This window comes from Notolabrus celidotus, chromosome 20, assembly GCF_009762535.1.
Source record: "Notolabrus celidotus isolate fNotCel1 chromosome 20, fNotCel1.pri, whole genome shotgun sequence".
Taxonomy (NCBI): Eukaryota; Metazoa; Chordata; class Actinopteri; order Labriformes; family Labridae; genus Notolabrus; species Notolabrus celidotus.
In genome coordinates this window covers 15,422,484-15,445,556 of record NC_048291.1, presented here as the reverse complement: position 1 = coordinate 15,445,556, position 23,073 = coordinate 15,422,484, and the positions used below count along the sequence as shown (strand labels likewise).

The 23,073-nt window shown below is 40.2% G+C and overlaps 1 protein-coding gene across 1 annotated transcript; it reads right to left on the bottom strand.

Moving 5' to 3' along the window:
- Positions 1 to 501: 501 nt before the first annotated feature.
- Positions 502 to 22,570, bottom strand: prkacaa (protein kinase, cAMP-dependent, catalytic, alpha, genome duplicate a). The gene is made up of 10 exons (XM_034710950.1): positions 21,522 to 22,570; positions 9,004 to 9,065; positions 8,428 to 8,556; positions 7,804 to 7,902; positions 7,633 to 7,715; positions 7,422 to 7,548; positions 7,231 to 7,326; positions 6,929 to 7,051; positions 4,709 to 4,873; positions 502 to 3,597 (listed from the first exon to the last, which is right to left on the bottom strand). The coding sequence occupies exons 1-10, from the start codon at positions 21,565 to 21,567 to the stop codon at positions 3,472 to 3,474; spliced, it is 1,056 nt and encodes a 351-aa protein (XP_034566841.1). The 5' UTR covers positions 21,568 to 22,570; the 3' UTR covers positions 502 to 3,471.
- Between the last annotated feature and the right edge of the window lie 503 nt (positions 22,571 to 23,073).

Sequence of the window (23,073 nt, the reverse complement as noted above, 5' to 3'; positions counted from 1 at the left end):
TTTTATTATGTACCTGTGCAATAAAGATCTATCTTTGATGTACTCATGGGCAGTCATGTCTCTATGTTGTTCAAAACCCATCAGTGAATAACTTCATAGCATTGCATTCTTCGATTGATCCATTCCTTAAGAGGTCTTTCACTTCACTGTAATTCCTCACCAACCATCTTGAAGGCTCTCTAGTTCATCCATGTGTAAATGATGAAGACAGATCTGGAATATTAATACATTTGGAGAGCTGTGCTGCAAGCTGGCTGGTAATTGATCATGTACAATGACATGATGGACATAGCCCTGCATTATTTAATTGCACCTGCCAGCCTTTTAAAACACCCACATAACTGACAGGCCAGTGAAAACACCCTTCACTCACAAGTAAGTATAATCCACCTACACAGCTGAACTTAAGCTTGCATACCCCCCTTGAGATTACTATGTCGTGATAAAAACACTTTTAGTGTGACATAGTGTGTGGTGAATAGAGAGCTTAACACAGACGTATTAGTCTTAACAAGTAAAAGTTTATTGGAATGATACATTTTTGCAAAATATTACTTTATGTATATTTTTTTAACATACTCATTGTGTTCTAAGGGTATCTGTCAAGTTCTCCAGAGGGTAAGATAGTTAAGACTGTCAAAGGCAAGGATATACAGTATTGTTTCCCAGAAGGTACAATAGACTACACAATCACTGTACCCAGGTCATGAGGAAAAAAGGTTAATGTTTTTGCTTTTTTGCTTTTTTTTGAAAATACAATTAGAAAATATGAATGCAAAACATCTCCGATGTAAAGAGTGTTATGAATGAGTGTGCAGAAACTTGATGTAAATAGAAGGCAAACACAGGAGAAGAAGTCATTAGCACAAAGCAGTTGATACTGATTAGCTGATAGAAGAGGATTAAAGACCAATACGTTATGGATGGGAAACAGCTGTTCATTTGAAAAAATCAATTTGATGGCTTTAGTGTCTGAAGTGGATCAACTTGTGTTGCCTTCTACCCACCAACTTTATGTAGGACTCATAATCATGTGTCAGAACATAAAGATTTCCATGTGCTCTCTTCAAAGCATTTACATAGTGTCTTTAACGTTTCAAATAATTAGCTGGAATCAATAAGAGGGGGGATTTGAAAGGGTGTGACGTGTGCTTCACTTTGCAAAAGACTTGAAAAGTTGCGTTGATCCACTGCAATGTTCAGCGTGATGCTCTAACAAAGTTTACACAGAAAAGAAGCTGTCGGCTGTGGAAACAATGATTTCTCAAACATGTCTCAGCTCCTAGAGAGGTCTTGCTGTTGGGTTGCTCTACCACATGCAAGAAAAACCAGGCTCACCAGAGAAACATGTATTATACAAAACACACTCCATGTTTCAAACAGCTTTGAAATATTTCCATCAGACAATTCAAGACATTCAAAAAAGGTATCCTGCATTTGATCTCAGTTACATTAAAAGACGGCTAAAATGATGACTCAAGCCTGCTGAAATCACTTGGAGTCAAAGAACATTCTCAAATATGTCATGTTACGAGACTATGACAAAGAGTTTGATGCACATTAAACAATTCACAGAAGCTTTTCAGTGAGATGGAAAAAAAATACTAGCACCTAGGGCTTATGGAGGAAGGGGTGAAAGGAGGGTGAACATCCTTCATCACAACCAAAATAATGTATTCAGTCAACAAACCAGCAAGAAGATTTGGTCTGCGATTGTCTTGCACCCACAGAAATAAACTTGGCAAAGGTGACAGCTTTAGGATAGCTTCCTTTCTTTAATTTGTTACACAGAAGCTGAAAAACTGACAAAAAAGCACTCCAATCTCAACACTCCTAGAAATTTGGTTGGGCTGTAAATCTATCTGAAGGTGTCACATGTCGGTATATACAAGAAATGAAGAAAGGGTTAAAAACTTTTCAATGTGAGAAGTACAAGTTAAGTGAAAATTATCTGCAAACTGTTACCTTACAACTGAATGAATGAATGAACGCAGCCCAGAAGAACTTTTGGACACATTTAACTGGGTCTTGTTTCATCTTCATCGAAACAGAGCTTCCGAGAGAGAGTCCACCTTGACAGTTAGAAGCATTTTATCCATGTTGTCGTGTACCTCAGCACAAATGAAGGGTGATGCTCTGCCAGCTTTCTTTAAAAGTGATTTTTGTACAAAAATAACATGCACACTTTGTTGAGACATTTTTGCTACTTTTTTTTGCGTATTTGAATCCACCACCATCATAGTCACAGACAGAAAACTTTGCAATGCTCTCAGTTTGCAAATTTGGCAGAGTTCATATCTGTCTCTTTATTTATTTATTTATTTATTTACGAAATCTTAATCGAGTTTCACAGCTATGAGACACAGTTGAAAAAGAGATAAAGATGGATTAAATCGTATTCTCTATCATTATTTATATCTATATTTATATACAGATACACATATAAGTAAAGATAGAGAAATCTATTATAAATGTACTATGATTTAAATAAACAATAGTCAGGAGTGTGATCACAATGTTAGTTGCTGCTAAATCACAGCTTTTTAAACCCACCCTTGAGCACTAAGTAACACACAAGCACAGAGATCGACATAAAAAGGACAAAATGATCACCAATAGGATTCTTAAGATGCTCTAATAAATTCAGCTAAGAGAAAGACAGACTTCAATGCAAACCTCATGTTTATCATTTCTCACAGGTCCTCACGTGGAGTAAGGCCTAGACGAAGTGTACTTTGATAAATCCTATTCACTCTGATCAAAGAGGTCACCACTGCTTCGACTGCAAGCAGCGAGTGCATCGTCTACCCAATAATCATGCCACATTGAGCAGACAAAGGCAGGCGCAGAGTGTTTTCAAGCTTTCAACCAAACGGGCACAAGGGCTGATGCCACCACGGCCAAAGCTCTGCGCCAATGCTTTCGACACAGTTTTCCAACCAGTTGGCATTATGATAGGCACATCTGTTGGACTTGGTATTGCTTGGACAGATTCAGGATACAGAGATGGAGGTGGGGAACCAGGGTGACAAGAAACAACAATCACTCTTTGAGAAGCTTGGAGAGATGGTCTGTTAGAAAAAGGAGCCTAGCAGATTCAGTACCTTAACAGAGAATCACTGCCTCAACCTGCAAAGACTGAAAACATGTCATTACACCATCAGAAAAGATACAAGGATAGCTGGACAGCCACAACCTATGCCTGCTATCCTCAAGCCCCTGCCACAAACACAAGAGGGGTAAATAAAATGAAAAGGTAACAGTTGAGAAACAATCAGAAAAGGCAACACTGCTGGTTCTGTTGGATCTTTCTGCACTTTGTCTACCTTTCCTTTTGGGGGATTTTACATTGTTGTCGTCGTTACAAATAAGTAAGTTAGCAGTCCACCCTAGCGCTTCCTTCCTTTTTGACCCCCATTGACTTTCTAAATACCTGTCTCTCTCTGTCTCTTCGCTACTCATGGTTGGAATCTAGAACTCAGCAAACTCCTTTGCACACTTCTCTGTGAAGGAGACTCTGATTTCCTCTTCCTCGTAGTCGTCAAAGTTGCTCGTGTCACCAGGGCCTTTGCACTTAGGAATAAAGGGAGCTTCCACCTGGAACACACAGGACAATCAAATCATCAGAATGATGCACTTTGTTCAGACATAGAGCACTAAAGCTGCTGTGGCATTCACCATTACCTACTGCATGTTGAATGAATACGCTCCACATGAGAAGCTTGAACACATTCATTCAAAGTTGTTCATGGTGAGAGAAAACTGTTTCCAAAGTCTTTCCTTAAATGTTAAACGGAGGGAAGATGATAGCATTCTTTGAGGATTTGTTAGGTAATTAATCTTGAGGTCACATTGTAGGACTAAATTAGTGATCATGTGCTGTCATTTTATTTCCCTGAAGCAAACTCATCTGATGAGATTATTTTTCCAGAATTCTGATAATGAATTATAACTGCATGAAAAAATATCCCTTCTATGAACTCATTTGCATTATGTGTAGGCAGAAAGAGTTTATTACTGGATAACAAATCACTACAATAAGAACAAAACTCCTCTTTACATTAAAAGCTTATAGCATTTTTTTTAGACTGTATGTTGTCTCAACAGTTAACCTTTGTTTGAACACTGTCCACTCTCATTACATGCCTCACTGCTCTGTTGGGGGATCCCTCTGTGTGCAGCATTGTTCTCAGCCTCCCCTGATGACTCCAAGGTTTAAGATGGTTCATCATAGCATGCTCCTTTTTTATGGTGAAAAACCCACTGACAACAGAAAGTGTGAATAAGGCTGCACACAAACAACAGGCCAAATTAAAATGGGGGTCCATCTGTCCCCGTATAGTGAATTCAAATAAAAGAGGACTTAGTTCTACTTCTAGTCCACCACAGATTCCTGCAGTTGTGCTGTAATTCTGCTAAATCCAACAGCTGTTATGTAAAGACGGAAGAGGGTAACACACGTTTTGAGTGTTTAGCCATTATTTTGTTGGCTTCCAACATATTATCATCTGTGCAGAGGAAGCACAGATGGTGAGAAATAACCCTAAGCTACAAATGTTGACAAAAGAAACTTCTACTGGCCGACGTCTCATCAAACCCATCTTCCTTTACCAGTATTACTTTTCATCTGCCCTTCCGATTTCAAAACACCAGCCTTTTTTCTGTTTATATTGCATTTCATTATATTTTATAAAGACTAGCCCATTACCTTCCTCTGGTAGATGGCAATCCAATCAGTGGTGGCAAACCACTTGTGGCCCTTGATATCATTGACTCCATTCCTGAGGTTGCCAAAGCGCTTGGTCAGGTCCACCTGCAGCAAATTTCTCAACAGATCCTTCAGGTCTGAGCTGAAGTGAGAGGGAAAGCGAACCTGCAAACAGTGAAGCAGCGTGAGTGTGTGTTTAATCCCATGAGGGTGCAGTGTTATAAGGGAGACGGTCTGAAAATGACACTGTGCCCACTAATGTTGAATATGGATGTGATTCTCCTGGTTGTGACATACCTGCTTGTACGCACTGTTCTACCTCAGTTTAACTCTTCCGATGCATTAATTGGTGCAAGTTGTTTTTGCTTTTCTCATCAAAGCTGACAAACCACCACGAGCATATATACCGCAGATGATGGTCAGTTGGCAGATGCTGAAGCTGGGCAGCCTGATGTTAATAATTATGCAATGTTCAGAATAACTGAGGACACTTTTTTGGTTCCAATGTTGATGAACAGTAACTGATTCAAAGCAAGCTGCCTGATAACCACTGTCCAAAAACTGATGATGACATGCTGGCATGTACAACCCCAATTCCAGAAAGATTGGACGCTGTGTAAATTGTTAACAAAAACAGATTTTGATGTTTTGCAAATCATATAAACCCTGTATTCATTTGAAAGTTGTGCAATGACAACATATCTAATGCTGAAACTGCATAAATTAAAAGTTGAATTAAAAATAGTTGAAAGTTGGAACAGAGAAATAAGAGTAAGTCTTGACCTGCTCTGTTTGCAAAGCATCTTGAGATAACATTTGTTGTGAATTGGCGCTATATAAATAAAGATTGATTGATTGTGAGACAACAAAACACTGAAAAATGTTTGTGAATCTAAAAAAAAAAACATTTGAAGAAATCTCTTCCAACTAATTAGATTACTTTGCAAAAGGTAACAGGTTAGTATTATGACTGGGTGTAATACGGTCATTCTAGAGTGGCTGGGTCTCTCAGCAGTGAAGATGGGAAGAGGCTCACCACGCTGTGAGAGACAGAGTGAGCAAATAGTTCAACAATTTCAAAATAATGTTCCTCAGCATGAAATAGCAAAGGATTAGGGGTTTTCGTCGTCTACAGTACATAATATCATCAAAAGAGTCAGAATCTGGAGAAAGCTCTGTAAAACATAAAAACAGTACTGGATGGCCGGGCTCTTCGGACCCTCAGTCGGCACTGCATTAAAAGCAGACATGACTCTGTCGAGGAAGTCGCTGCATGATCTTGAAAATTACTTCCAAAAACCAGTCTGTGATCAGTTTGTTGTCAGATCCACAAATGCAGGCCAAAACTGTACCATGCAAAAAGGAAACCACATATAAACATGATACAGAAATGCTGGTGACTCTTGAATTCAGCGAGTTTACTGTAATTTCACTACCAGAGTCACTATAGACAAGCACCCAGCTACTTTGGAAGTACAAGATTCATATTCAATATTTTCATTAACTTTTCATAATCTGAAATATTGTTCTTGCTATTGTTTTACTGTATGTGCCAATGTTTAGTATTATAAGTGCTTTGTATAGTTATTTCATTGTTTTTTATTATATTATCAACTTGCAACTTGTGACTGCACTTCAAATTTCCCTGTTTGGTTAAAGGTAGCATGTTGTCACAATCAATCAAGTGTTTGTGTTTATTATTTTACTTTGTTTGTTCTTAGATTAAATAATATGAACATGAAGTTGTTTAACTTAACTCTAAACAAATAGATTTTGAGAAAACTTCCACAATTCAATTTGACATTAAACCAACATATTGGTATCTTCAGCCCAAATAAAACAATATTTAAAACATGTGTACCCTTATCGGAATTGAAACATCTTACAAAAAACTTAGAGACAAATGAATAACAAACAGTGACATTGGAAATAATTTGTTTAAGTTGATCAAACAATAATTATAAAAAGGATGTATTGATGAGTTAAGATTAGTTACATTTCTCTCCCTCTAATGATGATAGTGATGATGAAATAGTGTCATGAGCAAAACAGGGTCAGTGAAATATTCGCCCCACCAGCCTACACATGAACTGATTACAAGGTTGAAGGGATTTTAAGAAAGTTGCAAACCAAAAAGGACAATTTGTATATTCTTCAAGAGATTCCACTTTGACAATCAAACCACATCCAACAATATAAAAAGCATAGTTTCGTACTCACCTTCCCTGATACAATCTTCTCATAAATCTGAATAGGCTGGTCTGCAAAGAAGGGGGGGTAACCAGCTGCCATCTCATATATCAGCACTCCCAGAGCCCACCAGTCCACTGCTTTGTTGTAACCCTGATACAAACAAAGGAGAAAAATAAAAGGAAGGTCATTAAACAAAAAATGCTCATACATGATAGTTTTTGTAAAAAAATTGCCTTCACTTGAATTCTTGTAACAATAAAACAGTTTCCCAAATGAACTCTCATCTGTACCCTTGTGATATTAACCGTAGAGCTGAGCTGAAAACCTACCTTACTGAGGATGATCTCTGGTGCCAGGTACTCAGGAGTCCCACAAAGTGTCCAGGTTCGGCCCTTCACCCTTTTTGCAAATCCGAAATCTGTTACCTGTGTACAACAAAATGTACAGCTCTGAACACTGATCACAAATGAAACAGAATAGTTGATGGTGCAGGGGGACAAAAAAAAAGGGGAATCCTTACCTGTATGTAACCTTGATGGTCAATGAGCAGGTTCTCTGGCTTGAGATCTCGGTAGATGAGATCCAGTGAGTGAAGGTATTCAAAGGTCAGTACAATCTGGGCTGCGTAGAAGCGAGCATGCGGTTCACTGCAAAAGAAATCAGCTACCGTGTTTACAGTCAACCCCACTGGTGCACAGAAATATTCAGAAGTTACCTTCAAGTCAGCTTACCTGAATCTACCGATTCTCCTTAAGTGTGAGAACATTTCACCTCCGGGCACATATTCCATTATCATATACAGATTACTGTTGTCCTGAAGAGAGAGGAGCAGAGTCTTACTTAAACATGTGTACACAACATGGATCTGTTTTAAACATCCTGATGATCTTCTTGATGCATACCTTAAAAGAGTGCTCCAGTCGCACTAGAAAGGGAAAGCTGACAGCTTGCAGGATACGTTTCTCATTCAGTGTGTGTTCTATCTGCTTCAGCTTTACGACCTGCAATCAACACAAAGACAAAATTCCATATTCAGACCAAAAAGAAGATAAATACTTCATCAACATGTCGTAAAGAAAGCCACTCAAGTGTATTTCAATTTCTACAACAAAGTGATCCTTGTGCCTTTCTGCGATTGATTCACCATCAGAGGATGCACTTGTTCTGCTGCAAAGACGGTGGATCCTGTCACAGTCACATGCCCCGTTGATTACAGATAACTGTGACTTTACACTGGGTCTGACTTTTCTAATTTTAAGATCATGAGGTTCAATAAATGTGCATTTTTCTGTGAAATCAATCTCTCCTTTGTAGCCAACTCCATTCTGTTTACTTGTAGAACATTTATATTAGCCTGTCCTTTAAGTTTGAAGTTGCTCATATAAACGCTCATCAAGAATAAGTCCAAGGCAATGCATACTCTGTAATACAATTTCTACAAAGGAACTTCATAGTCATGTAAGAAACAAGCTGAATCACACAAGACAAGCATCCACTTATATCAACCCTGGCTTACGGTTCTGTACCTTCTGTTTGTCAAGTATTTTCATGGCAAAATGCTGGCCCGACTCTTTGTGTTTAACCAGCATGACCCGACCGAATGATCCAGTGCCTAGGGTCTTCAGACGATCAAAGTGATCCAATGCCGCAGTTTGCTGGAGGGAAAAAACAGGACGTCAATTAGAGGGGAGGCTACAAAACGGCCAAACAGCTCCACAACAGTGCTCCACCTCCCCTTAGAATAAGCAACAGAAAATGTACCATGTCATTACAAAGTGTTAATCAGAGTCCTTGTTGTTTTGATGACAGCTAGACAAGTTCTAATTTTGTTAATTGGGTCTACATTAAATGTACTTTCCAGACAGCATATATAGAAAAATACATGATGGACATAACAAAACAGCCCAGCAGAGGGTGCACTGGCCCTCTGAATAAAGACTTGATTTGTTTGTGGGTGGGACTTTTCCCTGATAGCATTTAAGCATGCATGTGAAACATAAGCACAACTTCTGTCATAATTATTATAATTATGTTGATGGAATCATAATAAATAAAGTATGATTTAAAGATCAATAGAGGAGTCATTATGTTTTCTCCCTCACCTGTGCTGGATTCTCCCATTTCCTTAGGAAATCTTCTTTGGCTTTTAGAAGAAACTCCTTCACTGTAATCAGAAACAAAGTGTTTGATGAATAGAGTGATTTCAATGATTTGTACAATGGGTAGCATGATGTTATAATTAAGAACCAGAGAGCACCACAAAGTTTATGCTTTTCAATTCAAATGAAGAAAAAAAAATAAAAGATTAAATTCCCTCAGGGAGACACACTGTGTCTTTGTGTACATGAATATAGATGCAGCAAAAGTGATCAGATGATAACAGTCAAAAGTGGTTTTATAAGGTTTGACTGTCTTCTCTGTGATGTTAGGTGGATGATAAGGCCATTAGAAGTGACACCTGGAAGAATGTGGGAGTTCAAACACGATTGTAATTCATCTAAATATATTAAAGGTATCAATGCAGCAGTTTTTGTATTTGAAAAATAATACACAGCTTTACGGCCAGTCCTGTGATCAAATACAAAACAAGTCTTGCTTAATTATTTTTTCCACTTGTGAGATGCCGTGGTTTGACATTTAAGCTTAAGTTGAATACAAAAGAAAGTCTGATCAGCCGGGGAGTACAAGTTGTGACGTATAACGATAAAATATGTGACGAGGAGAAGCTCATAACCAGTTTGCTTTGGAATGGACAAGTCAGCCGCTGGAGAGGTGTAAAAAAACACCCTGCAGCAGGGTCTGTCATTTCAAGAGTGGATATTTAACACAGCTGTAAAGCCTTCTAAAGCAGGCGGTCCTGATGAAGAAAAGAAAGTCTGTTTGGAAGACGTACCTCTGATGGAGGCCGTCACAAGGCCCGTTAAAATCTAAAGAAGCTACAGGGTAGAGATTAGATCGCTAGAGATGAGGGGCCTGTTTGCTGGATGCATTTCAAGACACAGGTTTCTAAGAGAGTGGCGAAAATAATCCAAGAAAGCCACTTAACATAACATTGAAGATTTTGTCTCAAAGGCATAAAGGAGAACTAAACGGACTAAATTACGATCAAATTCAACCAATTAAAGACCTTTATAGCCATCACAGTGAAAGCTCTGTTCAGTGAGGCAAAAACTTGACTTCACCCTCATCATCCTCAGTATGAGTAATGGTAGTGCCAACATAATGTTGATGGGATTCGTTCTCAGAAGCAGCACCTGAGAGGCTTGTGTGTAAGACTGTCCTTCTTTTAGCATAGCTATGGAATGGGGGTGTTTCTGAGGACTGTACAGAACTGCACGTAGCACTTCCTGCTTCCAGTCATGCAGCACCAAAACAAGCATGTGATTTGAATGACCACATGCACCCAAAAGGGCACACCCTGGAGGAATTAATCAATCAATCAATCAAAATTCATATAATGCCAATTAACAGAATTATAAGCAAGAATCCTGTTATGGTTGCATTGTCTTGAATGGACATTCATTTTCACCTAAATTTTGTTTCCAAAGTTGGAAACTTTACATGGGAATTAACGGGAATAAACCAGGAATTTACTAAACTAAAGGTTGGCTCTTAGTAGGGAACTTAAATGTAGTTGGGGAAAATATATTTTAGCATAATCGTGACTAAAGCAACCAGATTTCATGTAAGTATTGTTGAATATCTATGCTATTCCACAATCACATGCACATAACACACTGCTTACTGCAGGGCTATTGAGACCACGCCCCCTACATGCACTTTTTATTTGCATGTTGAATGGGACTTTTTTGGAGGGAGACCGGCTCTTTTCATTTAACATTTTGAATGGGACTTTGTTGGGATTGCATTTTTGTTAATTTCTAAATGGGTTGGGTCGGGGGGATGAGTAATATTTAACTCAATATTCATGTTTCTGTTCTTGAATGAAAGAATTGATTGTTCAATAAAATATTTAACACTTGATAAAGTTCTACTTACAAGTAAATCTGTTTTAATTGTATTAGTTTGGATGGATGTCTGCTTATAAAAAAACATATTTATGCTTGGATATGATACCTTTACATTAAAATACCCTCAATTCCCAGTTATTTCCCATAAATTCCCATAATTTCCAATTCGGAATATTTCCAAAATTCCCCAGCTTAACTTCCCATGGAAATTTTCCACCCCTTTGCAACCCTACCAATAAGTGATTTTAAAACTGGGGTGAAAACATAACAGTACACAATAAACTTTGCAATAATTCATTCCCACATGTGATGATACAAAGGTCGTCAGGAGGCTCATTTGTTTGTAAAAGGTTATGTTATATGAGAAAATCTAACATAGTGACACACTTAACTTATTCAAATGTGGCTGTGGTGCTCTGCTTCGTGGGCTGCACACAGCCAAATGTCTCACAAACTATGAAGTTGGAGTTCATTCTTCTGCATGAATTACTCCAATGTTTGTTTTATGTATTATATGTCTATTAGTACTGGTTTATCTGTGACAGGTCAGTATTAACCTCAGTTACTGACCTACATCAGCTGGGGGTGTGCAAAATACACAAACCTCTGAAAACAGAGCCTTTAGAAGACCTGTGTGAGGACTTGTTGTTGCAGTTCAGTCATGGTTCCCATACAGCTTAACAGGTCGAAACAATTCCTTGAATAAGTCAAGTTACTCGATTACTATAAGGCTTCAATGCAAATTGTTAACCTCGCAGCTTTGTTCAAATCCAGATAAGTACACACATCGCTCTGTGCTTTGCACGGATGCTTATTTCGCTGGCACAACGTGCTAGCTTCTGCTCTAACTGTAACATGGATGTAAAGCACAGATAAACGGTCACCTCAGGTCTTGAAATATGAAGCAAATGCTGAAGTGTAAAAGTCTGCAGTTCCTTGAGCGTCCACTTGAGGCTGACTGTATAAGCAGGGGAACCCACATTGTTATTTGATATTAAGAGTTTTAGGCACGGCTGATTTGACGGCCAGGCGGCCTAGCTGTTAGCAAGGAGGCTTAAGGCCCACCTCAGCTCCACATCTTTGCCTCTTGCTAGGTCAACAGAAAGTTACGTTGAGTAAGCATTTCCAATATGGCGACTGCTGACAATAGGGCAACATTACTGAGGCTACATCCATGTAATATACAGTCTTTGAGCACAAACTACAAAACCATGGAGGATGAGGAACAAGAAAAGCGAGGGAAAAAAAGAATACACCCTAGCAAAAATGCTAAAACGGACAAGAAATAAAAAGAAAACAAAAACAACAACAAAAAAAGCACAGCTCAGTGTCTTATTGTAAAATAGAATTTGCCTTTCACAGCCTAGCCAAGCAGTTTGGCCATAGCTGCAACAGCTCAATTGAAAACTATGATGCATCTTGTCCAAAGAGTGGACCAGTGCTTAATTTGTGACTCTGTTAACTGGCTACTTCAGTCCCATTGTAGTCATAGGGTGTGTTCTTTTTTTTTTGGTTGTCCATTTATATTTTTTTTATGAACTACGTCAACCGCTGATGTATTGGGCTAAAATCATAGACTGTATTAAATATGGACGTAGGATCCATGAAGTCACCCATCTGTTTCTGAAGCGCTGCTTTGAGGCCAATCGTCGGCGGCAGCCATATTGCTGCTGTCGAGTGATTGTGACGTAAAGAGGCGGGCTTTGAGCCTCCAAGCCAACAGCTACAGTGTTCCCGCCTGTCAATCAAGTCAGCTGTGCCTCTTATTGGAAGACTCGTAATCTCAATATCTTTGAAATTGCAGCGTTAGAAAAAACTTCTCCCCCCATACAGTGTGTGCCAATTGAGAAATTAGCTCTCCAGACTACACTCATCTTTTGTACCAGGTTGTAAACATGTTTATTTCTGCTGTAAAGATTGTCTTTTTTGAACTGGTGTGTATGTGGTTTCCAGGACTTCTGGAGCCAGCCTCAAGCGGATCCTCAGTGAACTGCAGTTTTTAGCACTTCCACATTGGACTCATATTTTTCGCCTGGAGGTTGCTGCTTGTCTAAAAGTCGCCAGTCAATATGGTCACAATAAACCAAAACACTGGATACAACAAGATGCCATCAACAGCATGTTAGCAGTAGCTATTAACATAGATATGTGTTTCTAGCTGAGGTTAAGGCTAGCTAAGAAAGGGTTTTTCTTTTGGTATTATTTAAATTACTGGTTAGGAACACAAGTGTGTGTGGCAGTTTGTCTCTACATTAGCTGTTTTCTGTTCAGATGCTGCAGGTATATTTTAACTTGATTGCAGTGAGTAGATCAGCAGTTACAGGGGATCTCATCAACACAGTGAAAGAATGTGCCAGTCCAATAGATTTAAAGTGTATCTATTTAGGTCACCTAATGAGACAGGATAAGATAAACCTTTGTTAAACCCATGAGAGGGAAATTTGCATTGTCACAGTGCAATAGGTAAACATTTAATTCGAGCGTGCAATATTTTGTATTTGATAAGTCGTTTTTTTGCAAAAATAACTCATATGACACTTGATTATTAAAATAATTGATTACTGCAGCCCTACAGTTTGACAAACCCTTGAAGTGCATTTTAGCTTCCACACAGAGCAATCTATTTATGAAATATTCAAAATGTATATCAACCACCACAACATTTTCTTTTCCCAAACGTAGTTGCTGACCTTGACACTTTACTCTCAGAAAAGAAACCAATTTGCAGAAGTGGACTCTAGACCTCAGTCAGTGGTTTTCTGCTTGTGATTTGGAATACGTTTAAAAAATATATGTATCTGGAAAAATATGAACCATTTCCAAGATGTAATCATGGCCTGTTAAAACCAACCTTTACCATGGTCTCATGAACAGTTTATGACTTACACATATGCTGTAACAGATTTTGACAGCTTGGCACACATTGTGTCAGATGCAGTTGTTCATCTCGCTTGCCCTCACGTTTATGGGGCCAATTACAGGACTCTGTGGGAACACGTAGATAACCAGTCCTTCTTCATTCCTCCTCACTGTCTGTGGACTTGTTTTAGGACATTAACTGTCCAGGCAGATGAGGGAGTATAGCTTTTAGAACTATTAGCCTGAGACCCATGTTAGTCATAGCTGCTAATAAACATTCTTTAAAAACAGGGACAGTGACCTAAATTTGCAGTGTGCTGTTGCTAAAGTAAAGTAAAGAAAGTGTAATTTTCTGCTTAAAATGCTTAGAAATTAAATGTAACATTCATAAACACGACTGTACTGAAGTAAGAATAACATAAATTAACATTAACTCCTGAAAAATGTTAAACTAATTATTTAATGACTGAAAGCCAGCAAGAGTGATGCAAAGCTTTCCAGGATAATGTGGAATATCTATCTGCCCAGTTATTGACGCCTTCAGCAGAGTTTAAATAGAGCCAGTCAGCAGTCAATACTGACAGTACATAGAATGTGAAATGACTTTGTACAGTCATGTGTTTTAGGGTGTGTTCAAACCAGACAACTAAGATAAATATTATGGAAATGTTATAAACAAAAAGCTACTTTTAAAAAATTCAGTTGAAATCTTTTGAGCACTTCCCACACATGCGAACAAAAAAACTACACAAAAGCTAATTCCTGATCCTGATAACGTGATTTCCTGCTAATTCTCCAAAGACTAGAAGCTCCAACAATAGGATGAGAGAAAGCAGGCTCTAAGCAGCAAAGACCAAAGTTTGTGTAAACATGTCAAGAGGACTGTTGGTCCCACAAAAAGCGGTGGAATCTGGACAACAGGGAGAAAACATTTCCAGTGTGTGTTGATCAACTCTCACAATGTACCACCAAGAACCACAAATTGAACATTCTAATACAAGCTGGTGGTGCTCAAATGAAAGATGTGGGCCTTGCTGTAGCAGTAGACAGAAACTTTATGTTATATTACAACTTTTTTTTTCCTTGGCAGCCAAAAGAAATGCAGGTGAGGTGATCAACTAAATGTCAACCCCCTTAACAATCCGTTGACCCCAAATTTCTTACCATCTGGGACGACTATGGGCACCTCTGGCACTGCACCATCTGCCGAGCGCGACCCTGATTCACTTGAGCGCGAGGATGACTCCCTCTTCCCTGCATGCTTTCTGGAGCTCTTCCTGTCACACATCAGCCCTGAAAAGTCTCCCCTGTTCTTCTTCCTTGGCCTCTTTCTCGCAGTCACTGACTCATGACCTATCCTCCCCCTCTGAGAGCACTCTGGTCAACTCAGGAGCCCCGCTCATCTGCAGATGCCAGTCAACTGTCCTTGCCAACAAGGTGTCCGGTCTTCAATCTTCCCTGCTTTTACCGTTCGTTTGAAAAGTTCAGAGAGGGGCATTTACATCCAGTGTGTGGTCAAAATTAGCATGGAGAGCAGCGACGTTCCTGTTACACTCACAGATCAATTGGACCCTTGCTTTGGTTTGTATCAATATTTATTCTGTGCTCAAAGTACTCTGTGCCGCTCCCTCCCATGTCAAACACACACACGCAAACACTCACACGCATGTGCACACATAGCGGCTATATATTGATCAAAACGGGGGCATGATCACCAGGGGGAGGGGCATAAAACACTAGCTGGTATATTTATCCAACCCAGAGAGGAAGTTCTATGGAAAATTAGGCCTAAGTAAGGACCCTTGAGATACAACAGACACATCCAGATGCAACTAAGACTTTCTCTTATTAGCAAAACCAATCAGATGTCACACCATCTCAATCCTGGTGTTTGCAGTAACATTTTATAACATTCTTCTCTGGGGAGACACAAGCAAGCAGAAACGTAACAGCCACAGCAAAAAATATCTCCCTCAGTCCAAATGCACCAGAGAGTTTATGTAGTGCCAGTGCTGAATCGATCCTCCAAAAATCAATCATACATCTCTCCCCTGGGCCTCACTGGTCCACTCTGACGCAAAAACAGAGGGGTTATATTAGGGCGAGCTGACCGACATTTAGCTGTGAAGCGCAACAAATCAGGTCCCAGTCTACACAAGGCCTTGCTCAGATAGCAGACATCCCCATGTGGTGCACAAGAAATCAGCCAAAGAGCAAAGAGAAGTGCTTGTGAGGTATTTTGTTTCTGTAAAGGTAAGAGCTGAGAGGTCAGTTGTAGTCATCAGCTCAATACTGTCAGAGGCTTTATCTTTCTGTGTGTGGTGAGCATGAAGTTGCTGACAAAAGTTGCTGGAAATAACTTTACATGCTATGGTAAGAACAGATTGGTTCGTTTTACTACAGGCCAATTCAGGTGCAGTACTTCTGACAATGTGGGATGATGGTTATGACTGGGGATGGGTACCGAATTCGGTACTTTTATAGGTACCGACTGAATTCCGTCGGTACTACCAAGTACCGACTCACGTAAAATCAAATGGTACCATGTTTCAGTACCTGAACGCATCCCTGTGACTGTGAGTGAGTGAGTGGAAGAGTAGGTGATTTTCCATACTTTCCCCTTGTAATAAAGTCAGAGACTGACCGGATGGACGTCTTTGCTCTCTGCATCTGCGCGGGAGCGCGCCAAACGGAGCCTGCAGCTGACGGGCGCACGCACTCAACACGAGGCAGAACTGCAGAAGGATTACGTTTATTTTCTACATTCTATGGTTGAGATGGACCCTCTCGCTCCGACTACCTGCCCTGTTTATAACCGTTCCTGTGTGCGTAAATGCCCAACAAGTAAGTTGTGTGTCCTTTTATTACAAAGAGACGGAGAACTGACTTTTTCCCGTCCTCAGGCATTCATGTGTGTTCATTGATAAACTCCCAAAAGAGCAATTAGACGCTACGAGCATGTCAGCTAATATATCTAATCACCTATATAATCCTGCTTCTGTTCATTTCATGTTAAATTTAATAAATATGTTAAATTAAAAAAAATTTATATTTTTATATTTATATTTATTACTACATAAAAACACAAAAGTACCGATAAGTGGTACCCTTGAGTACCGGTACCGATTCCCAGGTACCGGGTATCGGTACCGTATTGGTTCAAATGTGAAAGGTACCCATCCCTAGTTATGACACACCTTTGTATTTCTTCACCACATCTCAGATACATGTGAAGGACAGGTTAAGTGCATGTATTCACTATTAGAAATGTGTCAAGTTTTCCAGTTAAAATTGTGTATTTCGTGTGACAACTGAGATTTAGACTTTAATCCTGTTTGAGACAAATCTTTCCGTGGTCAGCGCTCACGCTAACCCCTTAGCTAGCAGCATGCATGCAGCCATGGTCAGTTTTGACAAAGATGTGGACTGTACTTCAAAGCAGGTCCACAGGTGTTCTTGGGTGATTTTGTCATTTTAATGCTTGTATTTACCATCCCTCATGCAAACTCTTCACCAAAACACTCCTCCTCCAAACACCTTTGAAGGTCACCATCACTGCATCCTGGACTATGCACTGCCACAGTCTTTTGAGAAGGTTTTAAAGAAAACACGAACAATCCAAGGTAGGATGTACCAAAATGAAAATTCTTGGCAGAAACTGAACACAGAAAATGAGGAAACCAAGGCCAAAAACCGAAACACAGAAAGATTATGCCAATTATTAGCAGGGAGACCGGGGACAGTTATAACACGGGTCAGTTGTAACACTTTCACTTGCCCCAATCAGGAACAAGTTAGGAATCATCTGATTCACTCTGCACATGCTTAGTTAAGTTGCAGCTAGTTTGTATAGCAGTTTGAACACACTGGGTTAAAAGAGCTCAAAGTCATAGAAATGTCAAAAATGTTGCAACTGTCCCTGGTCTCCCCTACCATTGCATTTATGGCTCTGACTGTGTATTGAACATATCAGACATCGAGGGTGCATGTCCCTCATCTGGTTCAGAGAGACAAGTCCTTTTTTCTGCGCTCTGTTCTCCTTTCTGCGCTGTGCGCTTCTCCGTCTCCAAGCGGGTTCTCCACATCCACCCTACTGGATCATTTCTCGTGCGCGCTGCTTTATTACCACTTCCAAGTAATGAACTTTGTAACGTGGGTCAACTACAGTCGCCATGTCGAGCAGAGGATCCGAATAGATCTCAGTGAAACGTGTGCTGACAGACTCTATGAGTTGCTTTTCAATAATTTCACTCCGTGGTCCGTCTCATCCTCTTTGCTTAGAAGACACTTTAGTGAATTTTCGGTGGCCGAATATTTGCTGCATCTCTAATCCAAGGTGATTCAGTGTGGCGTTACGATTGGTTCAGCCCTGGCTAACCTGTTTAACAGAACAGATAAATGACGAGGCCTATGTTATTTTTTTAATGTAAATATTGATTGAAGTTTAACTTCCTGCCAACGGGTTTCCATGTTGGCTTTCAGTGTAGGATTGATTAGATATGTTTAGATATGTTAATGACGCTCCACTGAGAGCCCCGATTTCTATATCATGGCATTACGGTATGCTTTACTTGTTGCAGAGGACAGATGATTATGTGTACACTGCTTGTAAGGGCAACAATACCTTCCCGCCGTTTTTGCAAGAAATGAAGAAGAAACTGCCCTTCCTTTTAAAACCATTAAAATCCACCTTCATGTTTTGATTTGCTTGCTGCTGGATTGCATCTTAGGAACATTCCCTGGCAGTATATCAGCTTGCCAACTTCCCACTTCAGTGCTGTAAGCTAATCTAAAGGTTAATGATTGGCATCTCAACAGTTAGGTCCACTGGTAATCAGTGCAGGCCTTTAACAAAGTCCCTCTAGAGACAGGAAGTGATGAACGATCCGAACGCAAACCTGCCCCTGTTACACCAACCAGCTGCAGGCAGAGCAGGGGCAGGACATGAACATGAACATGAACCACATGGGTATTTATAGAAAAGGGAGTTGCATTTTGATAGGACGCCGCTTCATTATCTGTCCAATATAAAAAACAGATTCAATAAAACAATCACTTGTGTCATAACTGGCTGTGAGTGTGGAGTGCAGGGGAATATTCTCCAGCACTCGTGCAATCAGCTAGACTTACAAGATGCCTCCCAGTGAGAAGGACAATGGAGTTTTCTAACAAAATGAAATGTGTGTGTCTGTGTGTGTGTGTGTATTGGTTCATTATTACACTGTGTAACAGTGTAAAACTGAGAGTAATATCTCACTAACAGGCACCTCCACAGCCACTGAGAAATACTTTGCTTTAAACAGTTTGAAGCAAAACAGTAGACAACAACACACTGCTCTGTGTGTATATTAATATAAAAGAACATACATACAGTTTGGCTGTAGGCCATAAATACCAGTACAACCAATGCAATATTAACATCCTTCCACCTAAACCAATAGAAATACAACCCACTCAGTGCAGATATGAATCTGATTAACAATCAAGAAATACTAAAACAAATAGCTTCCCTATCTGTAAACCTGAGAGTGTGAGCTTAGCCAGTGACGAGCCAAGCTAATAGGACATATCCTGGCCTTGGCTCCATCCCTGACTTATGCCTCTGCCCAGCTCCAAATGAAACTCACTCCAGCAGCAAGCCTCTAGCTCCTCTTGTGGTGGGTTATGTCGGCCGTCTCCACTGCCTGTGTCCCCTTGACAGGGCCCAGCTCGATGAAACAGCCTTCCTGCCAGTCTGTGAATAACAGACATTATACAAGGCAGGAGGAAGCAAGCTGATAGCCGGAGCAGAGTCTCCACACTGCAGTATATCCAGTGGTTTTAACAAATGCGATGTTGAATAAATATGTGATATTAACAGGCGTCTTAAGAGCAAAAGCTTCGGGCTATCCAGGCCGGCTATGTTTAGTTTATAGTGCACTCGAGGCGATGACCAGCTGTGTGCAGCCCGGGCTGGACCTTCCTCGCTCCATAACTTCCTGCTGCAGTTCACAGTGTCCGCCCTGCTTCCTCTTTTACGCCAGAAATCAACTCTGTCGTCGAGTGGAGCGGCTCCTGGTTTCTCTTCTCCAGCGTGGAAAGTTTAGTGAAAACAGACACTTCATACCTGAAAAAAACTCTCTACAATCTCTTTCCTTTTCCGCAGAAACCAAAACAGACCTTGGTGTTGTCCTCAATCTGTAGCTGCTCTATGGAAAATAATGCTCCACCCTGTGGGCTCAGAGCCCCTGGTCTGCACCTGTCTCTGGGGATCAGGGTGGACCCTCTGTGATTTAACTGATAAGGATGTGTAGCATGGCATGTGGACAAACCTCCCACCAGCAGGACCTCCTCTTTCCCTGCATCTTACCTAACAATTGCCTAATTTGAATTACTCCTTCAGCATGAGGTTCAGTGCCATAACACCTGAAAGTTGTGGATCTTGTTATGAGTGCTACTATTGACGGGTTAATGTTACAGAGGCACCAGAGGCCATTCTTCACACATAGTCTCTACCAGCAACAAGGACCTGACACTCATTTTGCAGATACCTGTTCAGACTTTGCACTCTCAAGTGTTATTTATAGAGTCGTGGATAAAATCATAAAATGTGTTGTGAGGACGAAGGCACTTTAAGGGCCAGAGATCAGCCGTAGAAAACGCCTGAGAGGGAAAAGGAAACCTTAACATCTGGGCTAGATCCAAAAGCTTTTTTTAATGAGAATAGGATGAAGTCTGACTTAACATTTCATTACTGATTATAATTGTTATATTATTAGCTCATTGCAGTTAGCTTGTATCTTTATTTACTTTATTAATACAGCTATACAAATTGTCCCAATCTGATGTTTGACAACTTGTGAATTTTTTTTTTTAAGTTTAGAGTACACAAGACGTTTTGGGAGAGTAGAGCATCTCTTCCTTTGTGCATGCACACACCCATCCACATTTAGTGACACATACAAGTGCCCTTGTTCTAAATGCTGCTCATCACATGATGTTCAAGAGACTCCTCAACTCCCAAGTTTCTGCCTGGAGAGGATCACCCTCATGCATCATATGACCCCTTCCTGGTGGCTTTTCCTCCTCTATTAACCACCAACTCCCTTTTGTTCAGTTACTGTCAAACACAGTATTTAAGACCGGTCAGGGTCCACAGTACACCAAGACACAACTCATTGCTCACACTACCATCCTGATATGTGTGATACCCACTCTTGCTTCTCTGCTTTGATGTAAACAAAGATCAAAATGTTTTTTTGGCATACATAAAAAAAAAACTAAGAAAACTTCTCATCAGGGTGTAGTTTTGCAATGCCGTTACAGCCTAGCATCACATTACTTGTGTAAGGAGGAAAACAACATAAACAGATGAGCAACAAAATAATCCTATGACTGTTGTATAATGTTAGTTGCTGACATCCTAACTTGAATCTCTGAATATAACCTGGGGCTTTTAATCACGAGCTTTTCCACAGACTGAGAAAAAGAACAGCATCCACTGCTGCTTAGCTAAGATGAGCTAGGTGGACAGTTCAACAGCCTGGCTGACCTTTCTATGTACATTTCAACTACTGCTTTTAATTGATTTCATCTATAAGTTTAGTGTATTCTGCAAAATCGCTTCTTCATATGAGGATAGCATGTCAACAGTAATGCGATCCAAGTGTGACGGCTCTCCGGGCCGTCGTGCTTTTTGTACAGGTTGAGTTGTACATGTATTATCTCGCTACCAATAATACACAAAAAAGTATAAGGTCAGACACTATGACAGAGCTAGCTGCAGCTGATACGTTTTGAAAGGTACTCACCACTTTCCATCTCATTGCCCTTCTTTGCGGTGGGCGTGTTGCCCATTATGGCAGGCTGGTGGTTGAGTCCCTGGGCTCGAGCTGAGTCTTCCTTTGCAAATCGTTGAGTGATGCTATACCGCTAGGCTAAATGGAGCTGTCAATTGGCTACTAGCTTACAGCAATCATTATCAACTAACGATTATAACTTTATTTCCCCCTTTACCTCTCCAGTGTGCTCAGAAAACTCAAAACCAAGCGATCTTCAAGTTTGCAGCTCAAACCAACGCTAAGCTAGGCTAGTACGCCAGCTAACTCTAGCAGACAGGCTAGTGGATGTTAGCTCTGGGGCGTCGATTTTCAACCAAGCATCGGTTCATTGACATGTCACTCGAGTGTGCTTTAAGTCCAGAGACTATATGGTCCATCCAAAATCCAATCCGGATCATTAAACGGGTCGCCCAGAAATGTTTTCCGTCAATGTACCGAGCAAGCTAGCACTAGCTTGTAGCGTCCCTCGAAGTCGTATCCTGGCCTGAGCAAACCAGGTGCTATCTTCGCAGGCCTTTTCAAGACAGACCTGGGAAACAAAAGTGCTGTCCAGTTTTTTTTCCTCTTCGCTGCGCTTGGTTTATTTAAATCAATCTGTCCCCATTCGCTTCGACACAAGGCATCAAGTGCACAGATTTCCTGGGACCGACCATCTGATAGCCGATTCCTAAGATCAACAGACCCCTTCCATTAATCTTCAGACCGTAAGGGAAACTCCAGTCATCCATCGGAAGGGGTCCCGCCTCTAGCTGGCTCCGATTGGTTACATATTCGGACACTTTGGCGACAGAAGTTATACCTCTAATTCTGATTGGCCAAGCGTCAGTGCATACAAACATTGCATTGATACGATTCGTCAGTCAGATGGTTTCGTCCCAGCCTCTGGACTTGCTGGTATCCGATACGCCTAAACATTTCACTGTTTGTTTCTCTTAACTGTTTGCAGTTTGTATTTCTGTGATTGAATTTCATGCAGGGCACAGGTGACACTCAAACGCATCTTTGAAACATCAACATATCTGCTGGGGAATCATTTAAACCCATAACTATTACCCTACTCACTTCGTATACCTTTCCGATCTATGATTGGTCGTGACGTAAAGGCAGGCTATTTTTAGTCAATTGTGAAAGTATATTGGGATACTCAAACCTAAATTCGGATTGGAACTTTGGGTTTAACTTTATAATTATAAATGTGCTTTATTAAGGAGTAGAATCATAATGGAAGAGGATTATGGCCACCGAAAAAAAATTAAGGTTAAATTATTTTTTCATTATTATTCTGAGAAAAGTCAGAATTCTGAGATTAAAGTCAGTATTCAGTCAGAATTCTGAGATCTAAGTCAGTATTCAGTCAGAATTCTGAGATCTAAGTCAGTATTCAGTCAGAATTCTGAGATTAAAGTGAGAATTCTGAGAAAAAGGTCAGAATTCTGAGATTAACATGAGAATTCTGAGATTAAAGACAGAATTTTGAAATTAAAGTCAGAATTCTGAGATTAAAGTCAGAATTCTGAGAAAA